The sequence below is a fragment of the Lemur catta genome, chromosome 4, assembly GCF_020740605.2.
Source record: "Lemur catta isolate mLemCat1 chromosome 4, mLemCat1.pri, whole genome shotgun sequence".
NCBI classification, from domain to species: Eukaryota; Metazoa; Chordata; class Mammalia; order Primates; family Lemuridae; genus Lemur; species Lemur catta.
The window spans coordinates 21,065,106-21,077,117 of NC_059131.1; the positions used below are offsets into that span (position 1 = coordinate 21,065,106).

At 35.3% G+C, this 12,012-nt stretch overlaps 1 protein-coding gene and 2 non-coding genes across 3 annotated transcripts in view; all 3 read left to right on the top strand.

Moving 5' to 3' along the window:
• WDR43 (WD repeat domain 43) overlaps positions 1–12,012 on the top strand; it is a 47,340-nt gene that overhangs the window by 15,738 nt on the left and 19,590 nt on the right. The window contains exons 5-10 of the mRNA XM_045549317.1: positions 816–955; positions 4,124–4,226; positions 6,915–6,979; positions 9,158–9,329; positions 10,721–10,807; positions 11,761–11,892. Of these exons, the coding sequence (XP_045405273.1) occupies positions 816–955; positions 4,124–4,226; positions 6,915–6,979; positions 9,158–9,329; positions 10,721–10,807; positions 11,761–11,892 (699 nt within the window). The remainder of the gene's footprint in view (positions 1–815; positions 956–4,123; positions 4,227–6,914; positions 6,980–9,157; positions 9,330–10,720; positions 10,808–11,760; positions 11,893–12,012) is intronic.
• On the top strand, positions 400–484 carry LOC123637625. Its single transcript, XR_006734979.1, has one exon. It is a non-coding gene; the product is annotated as a small nucleolar RNA SNORD53/SNORD92 (small nucleolar RNA).
• LOC123637623 lies at positions 11,346–11,423 on the top strand. The gene has a single exon (XR_006734976.1). It is a non-coding gene; the product is annotated as a small nucleolar RNA SNORD53/SNORD92 (small nucleolar RNA).

Here is a 12,012-nt window from a genome sequence, read left to right on the forward strand (position 1 = left end):
GGCATTCCTCCTGCCTTGGCCTCCTAAAGTGCTGGGATTATAGCTGTGAGCCACTGCGCCTGGCCAGAATATTAAGAACACAAATTCTTTGTTTTCAAGTATCATCATATAGTAGAATAGACAGACAAAAATTAACCTCCAAATCTGATTTATTGGTGTTAAATAGGTTAGACATGTCTGCTTCACATGTATTGGGAAAATGAATAGAACAAATACTTTTAAAAAAGGATTTTTAAATAAAAAATCTTTTACTGTACTGTGCAGTGATTATGGTATTATAATTTTGGTTTCTAGCCTGCATTCATCATTTGGTCCGCTTAATAGTATTTAACTGGAGATTTAGTATTATATTTTTTGAGGAGGAAAAAGTAGTTACACTCAGGGGTTATGGAACATTTGGTGCTGTGATGATGCCTTAAAATTGTGGTTTCGACTCACTGAGAGTAAAATGAGGACCTACAATTCCTTGGCTGTGTCTGAGCACCCCAGAATTCCTTTAAAAGTGGATAGGATTAAGTGAATCTTTGTTTCAAAAATGGAAGAAATATAGGTGTGCATTGGTAGGGTCATGGGAGTTATTTAATAGAAAGGGCATCTTAATTTTCAGTATTTTCAGAAGGATTTTTTTAATAAGTAAAGGATTATAGCACAAATAACCTGATTTGCTTAGAGTTAAATTTCGTTGTTACTTCATTATGGAGCTCTGCTTTGAGATGTCTATCGCATATGGCTTGCTTATGATGCATATGGACTCCTCTAATTTTTGTCACTGCTTTGAATCCATCCTCTCCTAACTGAGATTTAACTTTCTCTAGCACTTCACGGGACATGCGACGCCAGTTTCATCACTTATGTTCACTACCATCAGACCTTCTAATGAGAACCAACCTTTTGATGGAATTACAGGTCTTTATTTCTTATCTGGAGCAGTACATGACCGGTTACTTAATGTCTGGTATGTAGTTCTTTTGGATTTGGGAGGTAGCTTTCTTTGTTTTGAAAGAATCTGTCACAGTTTATATGGTTAATATAAATGATGAATATGGGACTTGATTTATTGCATTTAATGTTGGATTTACATTGACTTGTAGTAAAGAATTGACCCTGCCTAAAAAAGAGATCTTTATGAGAAAAATTTAAGAGTATTACATGATAGAGTCTCTTTTATGCTTGGGACTGAATATTTTTATAGTGGGGCAATTTAGAAATACATTTTTAAAGTAATTTTTAGAAAAACTTTTGATTTTGTTCAAGTGGATGGCATCACTGGGTTAATGCAGTAATGTCTATTTACTAATGGTTTACTGAGGATATAAAATTCCTTGGCTGTGTCTGAGAATTCCCAGTAGCCCTTTTTTACAATAGTTACTATCACTAATTCTCTTTGAAACTACTAAAAGTAAAAATTAATTTGGTATTAAAGAGCCAATAAAGAGTTTTTAAATTTCAGAAATTTCTTGGATTTTATGGTAGTATCTGATAGTGAGTTGAATTTTTTTTTTTGAGCCTATTCATGGACAAAATAAGTAGAGATTTAAAAAATAGAAGTAGTTTCCCATGCTAGTAATAATTAGTTCAGCATGCTCTTGACCATGTAAAATTAATATGAATTTATACAAGATAATACTCATTTAGAAGTGGGCCTTATCAAATATGCGTTCCTTTAAAAGGCAATTTTATGGGAAAAGGTTCATGGGGCAAAATGTGGACCTTTCTTCACCTTCAAAACCACTGGCAAAACCATAGTTCCTAATTATGCCTCTCATAATTAAATTGAGTTGGTTTTTTTCTTCTGGGTTTGATTTTTGAAGAGAGAGCCCGTAAGGGTAAAGTTTTTTAGTTTTGGAGAGTACCACATAAAAAGTTAGTAATGCCAAAAAGTTTAAATCTGTTACCAAGGTTTGGCATTACTGAGGTGCTTCAGTCTTAAATGCTTCACCTCTTTGGCTCTCTAGTACCTAGAGGTCTCCAGGTACAAAATGTCTTTCTATAAAAGCAAAGTTGATTTCAGTTACCTTAAGATCCTGAAAATATTATCTGTTATGTTTGAAGCCTTCCTGGTAACAGGGAAGTAAGCTTAAAATTAACAACAACAACAACAACAAATAAATAGAAAGGAAAGAAAGAAAAAGAAGAGAGAAAGAAAGAAAAAGAAAATGAAAAAAAAAGAAAGAAAAAGTAAGAAAGGAAAAAAAGAGAAAAAGAAAGAAAGAAAAGAAAGAAAGAAATCCCATATTGAAAAGCTATCCAGCAAGCTCTATAAACTTTGTTGGTAGATAGAGCAAGCCCGAGGTTCCCTGATAATTACTTTGAAGGACATATTTCTGTAAGGAAATATTATTTGAAGCCTTCTTGCGTATAAATGAAGATTAAAAAAGTAAAAACACCCAATACCCCTTCTACATTAGTATAAGGAGACAGTACTCTCTCTATTGGTGGGCAGTTCTGTATTATAGTGGTCTGACGGCAGAGATTTTGAACATGCGTAGTACAAATAACTTCATGTTACAATGAATCTTTATTAAGAATTTGTGCATAAAAATATTTAAAGTTTATCACATAAACTCTTAATTTTCTTCTAGACTAAAAATATCGAAGGATTATTTACTGGTAGATGTATAAAGTCTTACTATTTGGTAAATGAAACTGATTTTGAATCATGTTTGTAAATCATGTTTGTTATTTATATTTTTAACATTTGTAACTAGATTTTTAAAAACAGCTTTATTGAGGTATAATTGACATATAATAAACTGCATGTATTTAGAAGGTACAAATTGATATATAAGTTCTGATATACGTGTACATTGTGAAACGTTTACCACAAGACAATGGGCATGTTTCCTTGTGTTCCTTTGTAATCCCCCTTTCATCCTGGTCTCTAGGCTTGTTGATGGGTTTGGGCCATTACAAACACACATTTGTGTATAAGTCTTTGTATGAACATTTCATTCAAATGATTTCATTTCTCTTGGGTAAATACCTAGTAGTGCAATAGTTGGATCATGTGATAGGTGTACGTTTACCTTTTTTTCAGAGTGGTTGTACCATTTTACATTTCCACCAGCAGTGTATAAGAATGCTAATTCCTTAATATCCTCACCATCACTTGGTATGGCATTTAATTTTAGCCATTCTAATAGGTGGGTAGTGGTATCTCATTGTGGTGTTAAATTGCATTTCCCTAATGGCTTGTGATGTTGAGATTTTTGTTTTTACATTATGGATATCCAATGATCCCATTGCCATTTGCTGGAAAGACTTTCTACTGAATTGGTTTTAGTATACACACACACAAACACATATTTATATATCAATTCTTGTTATTTGTAGTCATAATGTCCTATAAAGTCCCCAAGAACACTGATTTAGTCAATGCTGAACCATTACTTTTGGGGGGAAATACAGGGTTAGGTTCCTGTGAGCCTCTGGTCATAATATTTTTGTCATCTAATCAATACCTAACCTTGTTTTTTGTGTGTTTGTATTTAAAGACACCTTATTGAACATATGTATTTTTGATTCATTACCTTTGAACTCACAGCACTATAACTCATGCCCGAACAAAGCTTATCTATTTCTGGACTCTCTGTCTTCATAATATTATGATGTTAATCCTTCTCAAATTGATCTACAGATTCAGTGTAAGCCTAGTGAAAATCTTAGCAGGTTTTATTGTAGACATTGACAAACTGATTCTAAAATTCAAATAGAAATGTAAAGGACAGAATAGCTAAAATAATTTTGAAACAGAAGAAAAAAGCTGGTGGACTAACATTGATTTCAAGACTTACTATCAAAGCTGCTATAATGACAGTATGGTATTGGTATCAAGATGGACAAATAGATCAGTGAAAAGGAATAATAGAGGATGTTATATGTTACTCATTGTTTAAATTTACCACAATTGTATTAATATTTTCTCTTTTCCCAGGCAACAGTATTATATGGTAATGGCATGAATGGTTCCCTTGTTTTGATTTTTAGTCACCTTATTGAGCTTTCAAAAGATGGAAAAGCTAATGGGAGTCTAATGCTGTGATTGCCTCTTAGGTGTTTTCCTTTTTTTTTTTTTTTAATTTTAAATCTGTCTTAGTATCTAATTGCTGATTTTGTTATCCAGGCAGGTCCGGTCAGAAAACAAAGAAAAGAATGCAGTGATGTCTTTTACAGTTACAGATGAACCCATCTATATTGATTTGACTTTGTCAGAAAACAAAGAAGAGGTAAATGCCTCGATTTTTGAGAATTTGTTTTTGGATTTCACAGATGTTATTTTTAAAATCTGGGTTTTGATGATTTAATGACTTGAAAGAGAGGGGAGGGATATACAGGAATAGCAACAAAATGTAATAATCAGACTGTTCAAAGTAACTATGAAATCACTGGTAAGCTCTTATTGGGGGAAGAGAAAGGTGGTAGGTAGTACATTCTGGAATTCATTTTGGGAATTAAAGTTACTGAGGTGGATTTTGTTAATAGGAGTATATATATGATTATCAGATGCATTTTTTTGGTTATAAAATCTTCGGTGGTTCCTAACTGAAGTGTGTTTTGTTCTCAGAGTAATGTCTTCTTGTTTGCTGTTTTTTAAAAAGTAATCTAGAATTTTGCATTTAAAAATTAGGGATCTGATGATTATAACATATGTTAAGCATTAAATAAACCCGATGTCATTGAAGTACTTCATGTTTCTGTTTGAGTAAAGCTATGTAGGATTTTTGATTTTGACAGAATCCTACTTTTTCAATGAAAGCTAAGGATATTTCACTTTTAACACATTCTAGGTTTTGAAATGCATATGTTGCACAAACCTCTAACTAGGATTTACAGATGATTTAGAAGTTTTTCATCATGTTTTAATATTTTTTGAAAAGCGTCATAGTGGAAAAGCATTGGTTTAAACATCAAAAGATTCTGGTTTAAATATTGATTCTGTGGCTAACAAACTTGGCTTTCTAATGTGAAGTGGGGGGTGTTGAGGATTAGATCAGCTATTCCTTATGAGTATTTTTGTTAAGGCGTCCACATCAAGTAGAAATGAGATACACAAGTATTTTTAGAAAACTCTAGTAGGAATCCTACACTTAACCACAATAATACTTTAATGGTTTATAAAGTTAATTGTTTTTGGGTAGGCTTGTGTACATTCCGTGTGATCAGTGCACTATCTCATGATGATCAGTGATTATGGTCATGGAAAACTGAAAAAATAAGAAACATGTTAGTATTTGTCCCCAAAACTGTTAAACACAGAGGTTGGTTTAACTTGAAGTGACTCCCAAAAAGTTTTTCAAAGTTATTGTGTGTGTGTGTTTGTGTGATTCTTAGACGTAGGTTCTTTAAATGCAAGTAATTTATAGACGAAAAATCACTTCCTTTGAGTAGCAAAACTTGCCCCTAGTGTATGTAGAGAATGGACTGAGTTTTTGCTTTCTCTTGTTCTGAATGTGAATTCTGCTACTTTTAGATTTAATTAAAAGTGTATCTTAGGCCAGGCGCGGTGGCTCACGCCTGTAATCCTAGCACTCTGGAGGCCGAGGCGGGTGGATCGCTTGAGGTCAGCAGTTCGAGACAAGCCTGAGCAAGAGCGAGACCCCGTCTCTACTAAAAATAGAAAGAAATTATCTGGCCAACTAAAAATATGTATAGAAAAAATTAGCCGGGCATGGTGGCGCATGTCTGTAGTCCCAGCTACTGGGGAGGCTGAGGCAGTAGGATCGCTTAAGCTCAGGAGTTTGAGGTTGCTGTGAGCTAGGCTGATGCCACGGCACTCACTCTAGCCCGGGCAACAGAGCGAGACTCTGTCTCAAAAAAAAAGTGTATCTTGGAATAATGCTGGCATTGTACTTCAAATTATCAATGATACAATAAAGGAGGATGCAGGGCTTTTTAAAAAAATATTTTTATGTTATTAAACTAGGAATGGTGGATCAGAAATTCTGGTACTTGAGATATAAAATTGTGGTTACAGTAATAACTTAAAATTCCAAAACAAAACTATGATCATGGTTATTGCAAAATATTCTGCTTATGTTACCAACCTCTGTAGACAGTTTGGGATTAGATTTGGATATCTGTCAGTAAGAGTTGTATGTGGAAGGGGGAACTAGAAAATTTGATGGGGGAGAAACAGTCTTTCTCCTGACAATGCTGTTAAAACTCAAGAAGAATGAGATTTTTTTCCTCCTTCTGAGATTTTTTTATACATGAGTATAAATTTTTTTAAATCCACCATAAATTTTTTTAAATGCCTTTAAAAATTTTTAGTGTTTTCACAGTGCAAAGTTAGTCTTAGAACATTTCATATATTTCAGTTTCTTGGAATATATTCGTTACTTCCTGAATTTGCCTGTTGCATTTATAACTAGAGATAGCAATGTTTTGGAAGTGCTAAGGAGTCATTTAAGCTCTCTCCTTAAAGTTTCAGAACTTTAAAAAGTAAAGCTGTAGAGAGGCTGACAGCAAGAGTGTCATGGATAGAAGCATCAAAACAACTAGGCTACTAGAATTAGCAGTAGACGGAGGAAGAAGAGAGGCCATAATGGCTTAGAATTCCACTCCAGCCCCTCCAGCCACTCATGCAAAATGGCATTTTCAGCAGTCCTAACTGCTCAAACACATGGGGCATGTCAGTTTGGTGTTTACCAGCCTCTGTGCTTGGTGGTAATTTTGTTCATCAGACTCTGAGGCTGCATTCTCCTTGACTTGGCCTAAGCATTTATTTTGAATCTTGATGGCAACAACACTAATTGTTATTTTGATGGAGGTAATTATTTTTAAAAGTGTTCTTGCTGTTCTAACTTTTTTTCAGGTTATTTAAAGGGTGGCAAGAAGAGTTAAGTTTACGTAAGTTAGATTGGGGACTGAAGTATATTATCCATTGTAATTAATCAGTTACATTTTTCTTTTAGCCTGTCAAATTAGCTGTTGTTTGCAAAGATGGTCAAGTTCATCTTTTTGAACACATATTAAATGGGTAAGTAAGAATTTTTCAAATCAAAAATTTATTTCTCTTTCCCTGAGTTGTTACTTTGTCATACTCCACCTCATTATTTTTTGCATTGTATTACTATTCATTTAGGTTGCTTTGAAAGCATTTTTTTTTTTTTTGAGACAGAATCTTGCTTTGTTGCCCAGGCTAGAGTGAGTGCCGTGGCATCAGCCTAGCTCACAGCAACCTCAAACTCCTGGGCTTAAGCGATCCTACTGCCTCAGCCTCCCCAGTAGCTGGGACTACAGGCATGCACCACCATGCCCGGCTAATTTTTTTTTTTATATGTATATTTTTAGTTGGCCAGATAATTTGTTTCTATTTTTATTAGAGATGGAGGCCTCGCTCTTGCTGAGGCTGGTCTCGAACTCCTGACCTCGAGCGATCCACCCGCCTCGGCCTCCCAGAGTGATAGGATTACAGGCGTGAACCACCGCACCTGGCCAGCATTTTTCTTTATCCATATGATTACATACATTCCCAGTGAGAACTCAAGTTTTTCAAGTCATAGGCCATTTCTTTATATATTTGTGATTATGAGAGTGAATTTTTATGATATATGCTTAGTAAATGATAAATTTGTCTAATGATAAATTTCAAAACAAGATGACTCAGTTGGAGAGATTTGCTTCTGAATTTTGGTGATGCCTTATTTCTGTTTTTGCTACTGGTTTAATTCCCCCTTGCTAGTGCTCTTGTTTGGTAGACAGGGAAGGAAGCATTGTTGATATATTGTGCAGTAGTGATAGAGCAGGGGTCAGCAAACTTGGGCTGGCAGACCAGATTCAATAGAGACTGTATGTGGCCTGAAAAACATGAAATATTTACTGTCTAGCCCTTTATATAAAAAGGTTGCCAAACCATGTCATAACTACCTGAAACTCAACTATGTTAAACTTTAAAATATTAGAGTAGGACTTTATTTAGGTATAAACTAATTATGAAAGTAGTATATACTTATTTTAAAACACTCACGATGGACAGACACTTGATTATAAAATTTGAGTCTCCATTGGGTTCTATTCATGGAGTTAACATTTTAATGTTTAAAATTTGAGGCTTTTATTTACTTAGTGAAACATGTACATGGAATGTATAATTGAGGCCCAGAAGAAGTGGGGCCCAGAAGTATGAGGACTTGACAAGCCAGTGAAGGATTCTTAAGCAGAGTATTGATGGAATTTGATCTCAGTTTTAAGACAGTCATTCTGTCTGACATGTTGATAATAGATATAGAGGGGTAAAGGTCAAAGCAGAGACCCTAAATCCTGGGTCTGGAGATACTTGTGGTGTCAGGATACTAGAAAGAGTGAGTTGGAAAGATAGAAATATTGGGATGCTTAAAATTGGAATTATGGAAGGCATGCACTTATTGGGAATACATGGTAAAAGATGTCTAGGGTGTGAGAATCATGTGGCTGAAGTATGGTGAAGGGCATGATCATTGGAGGTAGGAACTGAGAGATCAGAGTGTCAGAGAATCCACGAACCTGGATGCTGGACATGGAAACCACCAAGAAAGGAATTTATTAGGAGTAGTGTTGGAAAGAATGACAGCGAGCCAGTGAAACCTTTAAGAGATGTAGAGGAGTGACTGAGAGATCATTGCATGGCAGCAGGAGGCAGAAGTAGCCAGTATCTGGTGACAACAGTTTCAAAGGTTTTGGGGACAAAAGAGAGAGACTATTGTCTTGAAGTGTCAGTGAAGAACAAGGAGAATACTTAAATCATGTATGATGCCCCTGGCACACAGGGTTTGGGAGAGAAAACAGCTACAAATAGGGAGTGCTGTAGGGTAAAGCAAGAAGGAGCAGAGAGCCCTTAGAGAAGACATTGAGGACATAACTCTGCTGCTGGAACTCATGGGGAGGCTTTTAGGGGTTGGGAGCAACTGGAGACGGGGCTGGCTGCAATAGGATGCAGCTCAGGGTGGTGGGAGATCATTTGGGAACTTGGGGCTTCGTCTTGGGGCCTGACAAAATGGGGCAGAGGGGCAGGTGGTCTCAAGGCTGATTTTGCTGGTAAGGTTTTAGGTGTTGGTGGAGAGAGGTGAAGTCTTATGCTAGAGGATTGCCACATTTTATGATTTGGTATCAGCTTCAAAGAATTAGTATAAGATGTTATTTCAAATTCTCTGATCTCATTTTTTCTCCCCATTTCTAGATACTGCAAAAAACCTTTGTCTTCAAATTGCACAATTCAGGTAGCAACACCTGGGAAAGGCAAGAAATCAACACCAAAACCCATCCCTATTCTGGCTGCTGGTTTTTGCTCAGACAAAATGTCATTGTTGATCGTATATGGCAGTTGGTTTCAGCCTGCTATTGAGCGAGTGGTACGTAGCTGCTACTTTGGAATAAAACAATTTAGTATTAACATGTCCATGGAAAAGAGTGATTTTGAAAAATGGTACATTGGTCTACTCATTGTAATATTTTAAAAGAAATAATACATGCTCCTTTAATTAAAGGCTTTTTCAGTATGTGATTTAATTTGTGAGAACTCTATGTTTAATCAGTGCAGCATATCAAAAATATCGTTTTAACACTTAAGCCAATATAAAGCATTGTTTGAGAAATTTAATAACCCTCCCCTCCCCTTTGTATTATGTTTTGGAAATCTGGTGTATATTTTACACTTACAGCACATCTCAGTTTGGACTAGCCACATTTCAAGTGCTCAGTAGCCATGTGTTCCTAGTGGCTACTAGTTGGTCAACACAGGGATGACTTCTGTTGAATTTTGCTCAGTTACACAAAATCTAAATCTTAATAATAAGACACTTAGTGTTAGCACCCATTGGATTTTCTAAGTGGAAATGTAATGGCAGTGCAATGATTTGACATTTTTTACTATAAAAATTTTGGTGAAGACTTGTAAGTTACTATGAACATGTCCAATAGATTATTTCTTAAGCTTGTGTTTATATTACTTGCACCTAGCAAGGCCCTCAGCAAGACTGTGAGTGGAATATTATATGCCCAAGCAAGTTCTTGTTGAGTTAATTAAAAAAAAAAACTTAAAAAAATTTAATGCATATGGTTTAATTTTTAAAAAGGAGAAAAGTATTAAGGTGTAAACATGTCTCCTTGGCATGTGTGAATCCCTCTCTCTGGATACAGCCATTGTTGTCTGTTCTTTGTCCTTCCAGACATTGATTACTTGAGTGGGCATAAAGAATTAAACAGAACCTTAAACCTTTTTGGTACCTGTGTAGTTTGCTGCATCTGACTTCCCCACCCTCGCTTAAATCAGGTCAGGACATAGCCTCACCTCAGAGCATTTTGTTAGTCAGCAGTGCTATCTTTGATTTGCTTGTGGAAAGGATAACAATAGAAATTGTAGGGCAGAACCGTTTACTTTCAGCACAGATTATTCCTTACAAGGATGATGAACTGATAGATTTGTTTAAAATCTGTTACATCTTAGAAATCCGTTGGCTTTTACAAACTATAAATGTGAAAAATTCAAGCAGTTCAAAACTGAGGAAAGTAAACATTGTGCCCAGAGTCTTCATAGTTTATCCATTATCCTCAACTGCCATCAATCTGAGTGGTAACTATACCTAATAGTTTAGTGTGCAAGCCTTCCACACTTTTTAATATTTTATAAAAATGCACAAGTAGTCATTTGGTTTTCATTTTGTTTTTATTCATAGTTGCTTTGCTTGACACTGTCTCTCTTTCCCTCTCCGTCCCTTCTCCCCTTTTAAATATGTATTCCCAGGCACCAGACTCCAGAGAACCTCATATGTGTTTAGTAAGAGATATTTCAAACTGCTGGGCCCCAAAAGTAGAAACGGCTATAACAAAGGTGAGCATGTGACAAATTTGACATTAAGGAAAAAGATCTCTTTGGGTGAATTGAATTGTTATGTGGTATTATGTTTAACTGACTTTTATCTTTTTAATCTTTAATATCCTCTTTATATTCTTACCTTGTACATTGTGTGGGATTATAGTTTTAGATATCAAGATTGTAAAACTTTCTTGATTTCTGTACTCTGTTTGCAGAATGAATGAGTATGAATAGATGACCAGTAGTTGAAGACCTTCGATTTAGTTCTTCTCTGCCCACCATGCATGATTGTCTGGGCAAGGAAGTATATAGGAATAAATAACCAATATCAAATTTATAAATAAATGATTTTTATCAATCTCAGTATTTAAAAGAGCATAACTTTGTTGAGAAGAATGCTGTATTTTATTTGTAATAAAACCATGATGTGGGCTGGATTTAATACCACACATTGGCATAAGACTATCACCGTGGTGCCCTATTTTGAGTATAACTGGGTGTCTGCATGTATGTATCTTATATTTGGTCTAATGAGAAAAGGGAAAGCCAAGACATGCTATGATGACATCCAAATGGTTTCGCTACTGGCTGAGTTTCAGAGATGACACCATTCTCTTGGCTGTCTGAGCATTTCTGGCAAAGACTGAATTCTGGAGGTATTCACAAAATGTGTAACTTCACTCTTTAACATTGGTTAACTCAATGTGTCCTATGTAATCTGTAGATTTTGTTTTTCCAAAGGTTTTTACTCTTATGTGGTATTGCAAGCTTTAAAAGTATGAACTTTCAGGTTATCATTTAAAAACATATTTGCCAACATTCAACTAAAATTTATCTTTAATATCATGTTAATTATTTTGAGTTTTCCAATTATGGAGCCTATTAAACACTGTTTGTTTTCTCATGGACAATACATAAGGATTAAGGCATGATTTCCCTTTCACATCTCTTCTATTCCTGTGTAACAGGTGAGAACTCCAGTGATGAATTCTGAAGCAAAAGTCCTGGTGCCTGGGATTCCTGGTCATCATGCAGCTATCAAGCCTGCTCCTCCACAAACTAAGCAAGTAGAGAGCAAGAGGAAATTAGGGGGAAATCAGGTAATGCAAAACTTTGACCGTATATTTGAGTTTGAGACTTTATTTTCAATAAGCATGTTGGATAGAACCAAAGTTAAATCTTTAGAAATTTATTGAGATTTCTCTTTTATTTCCACCATG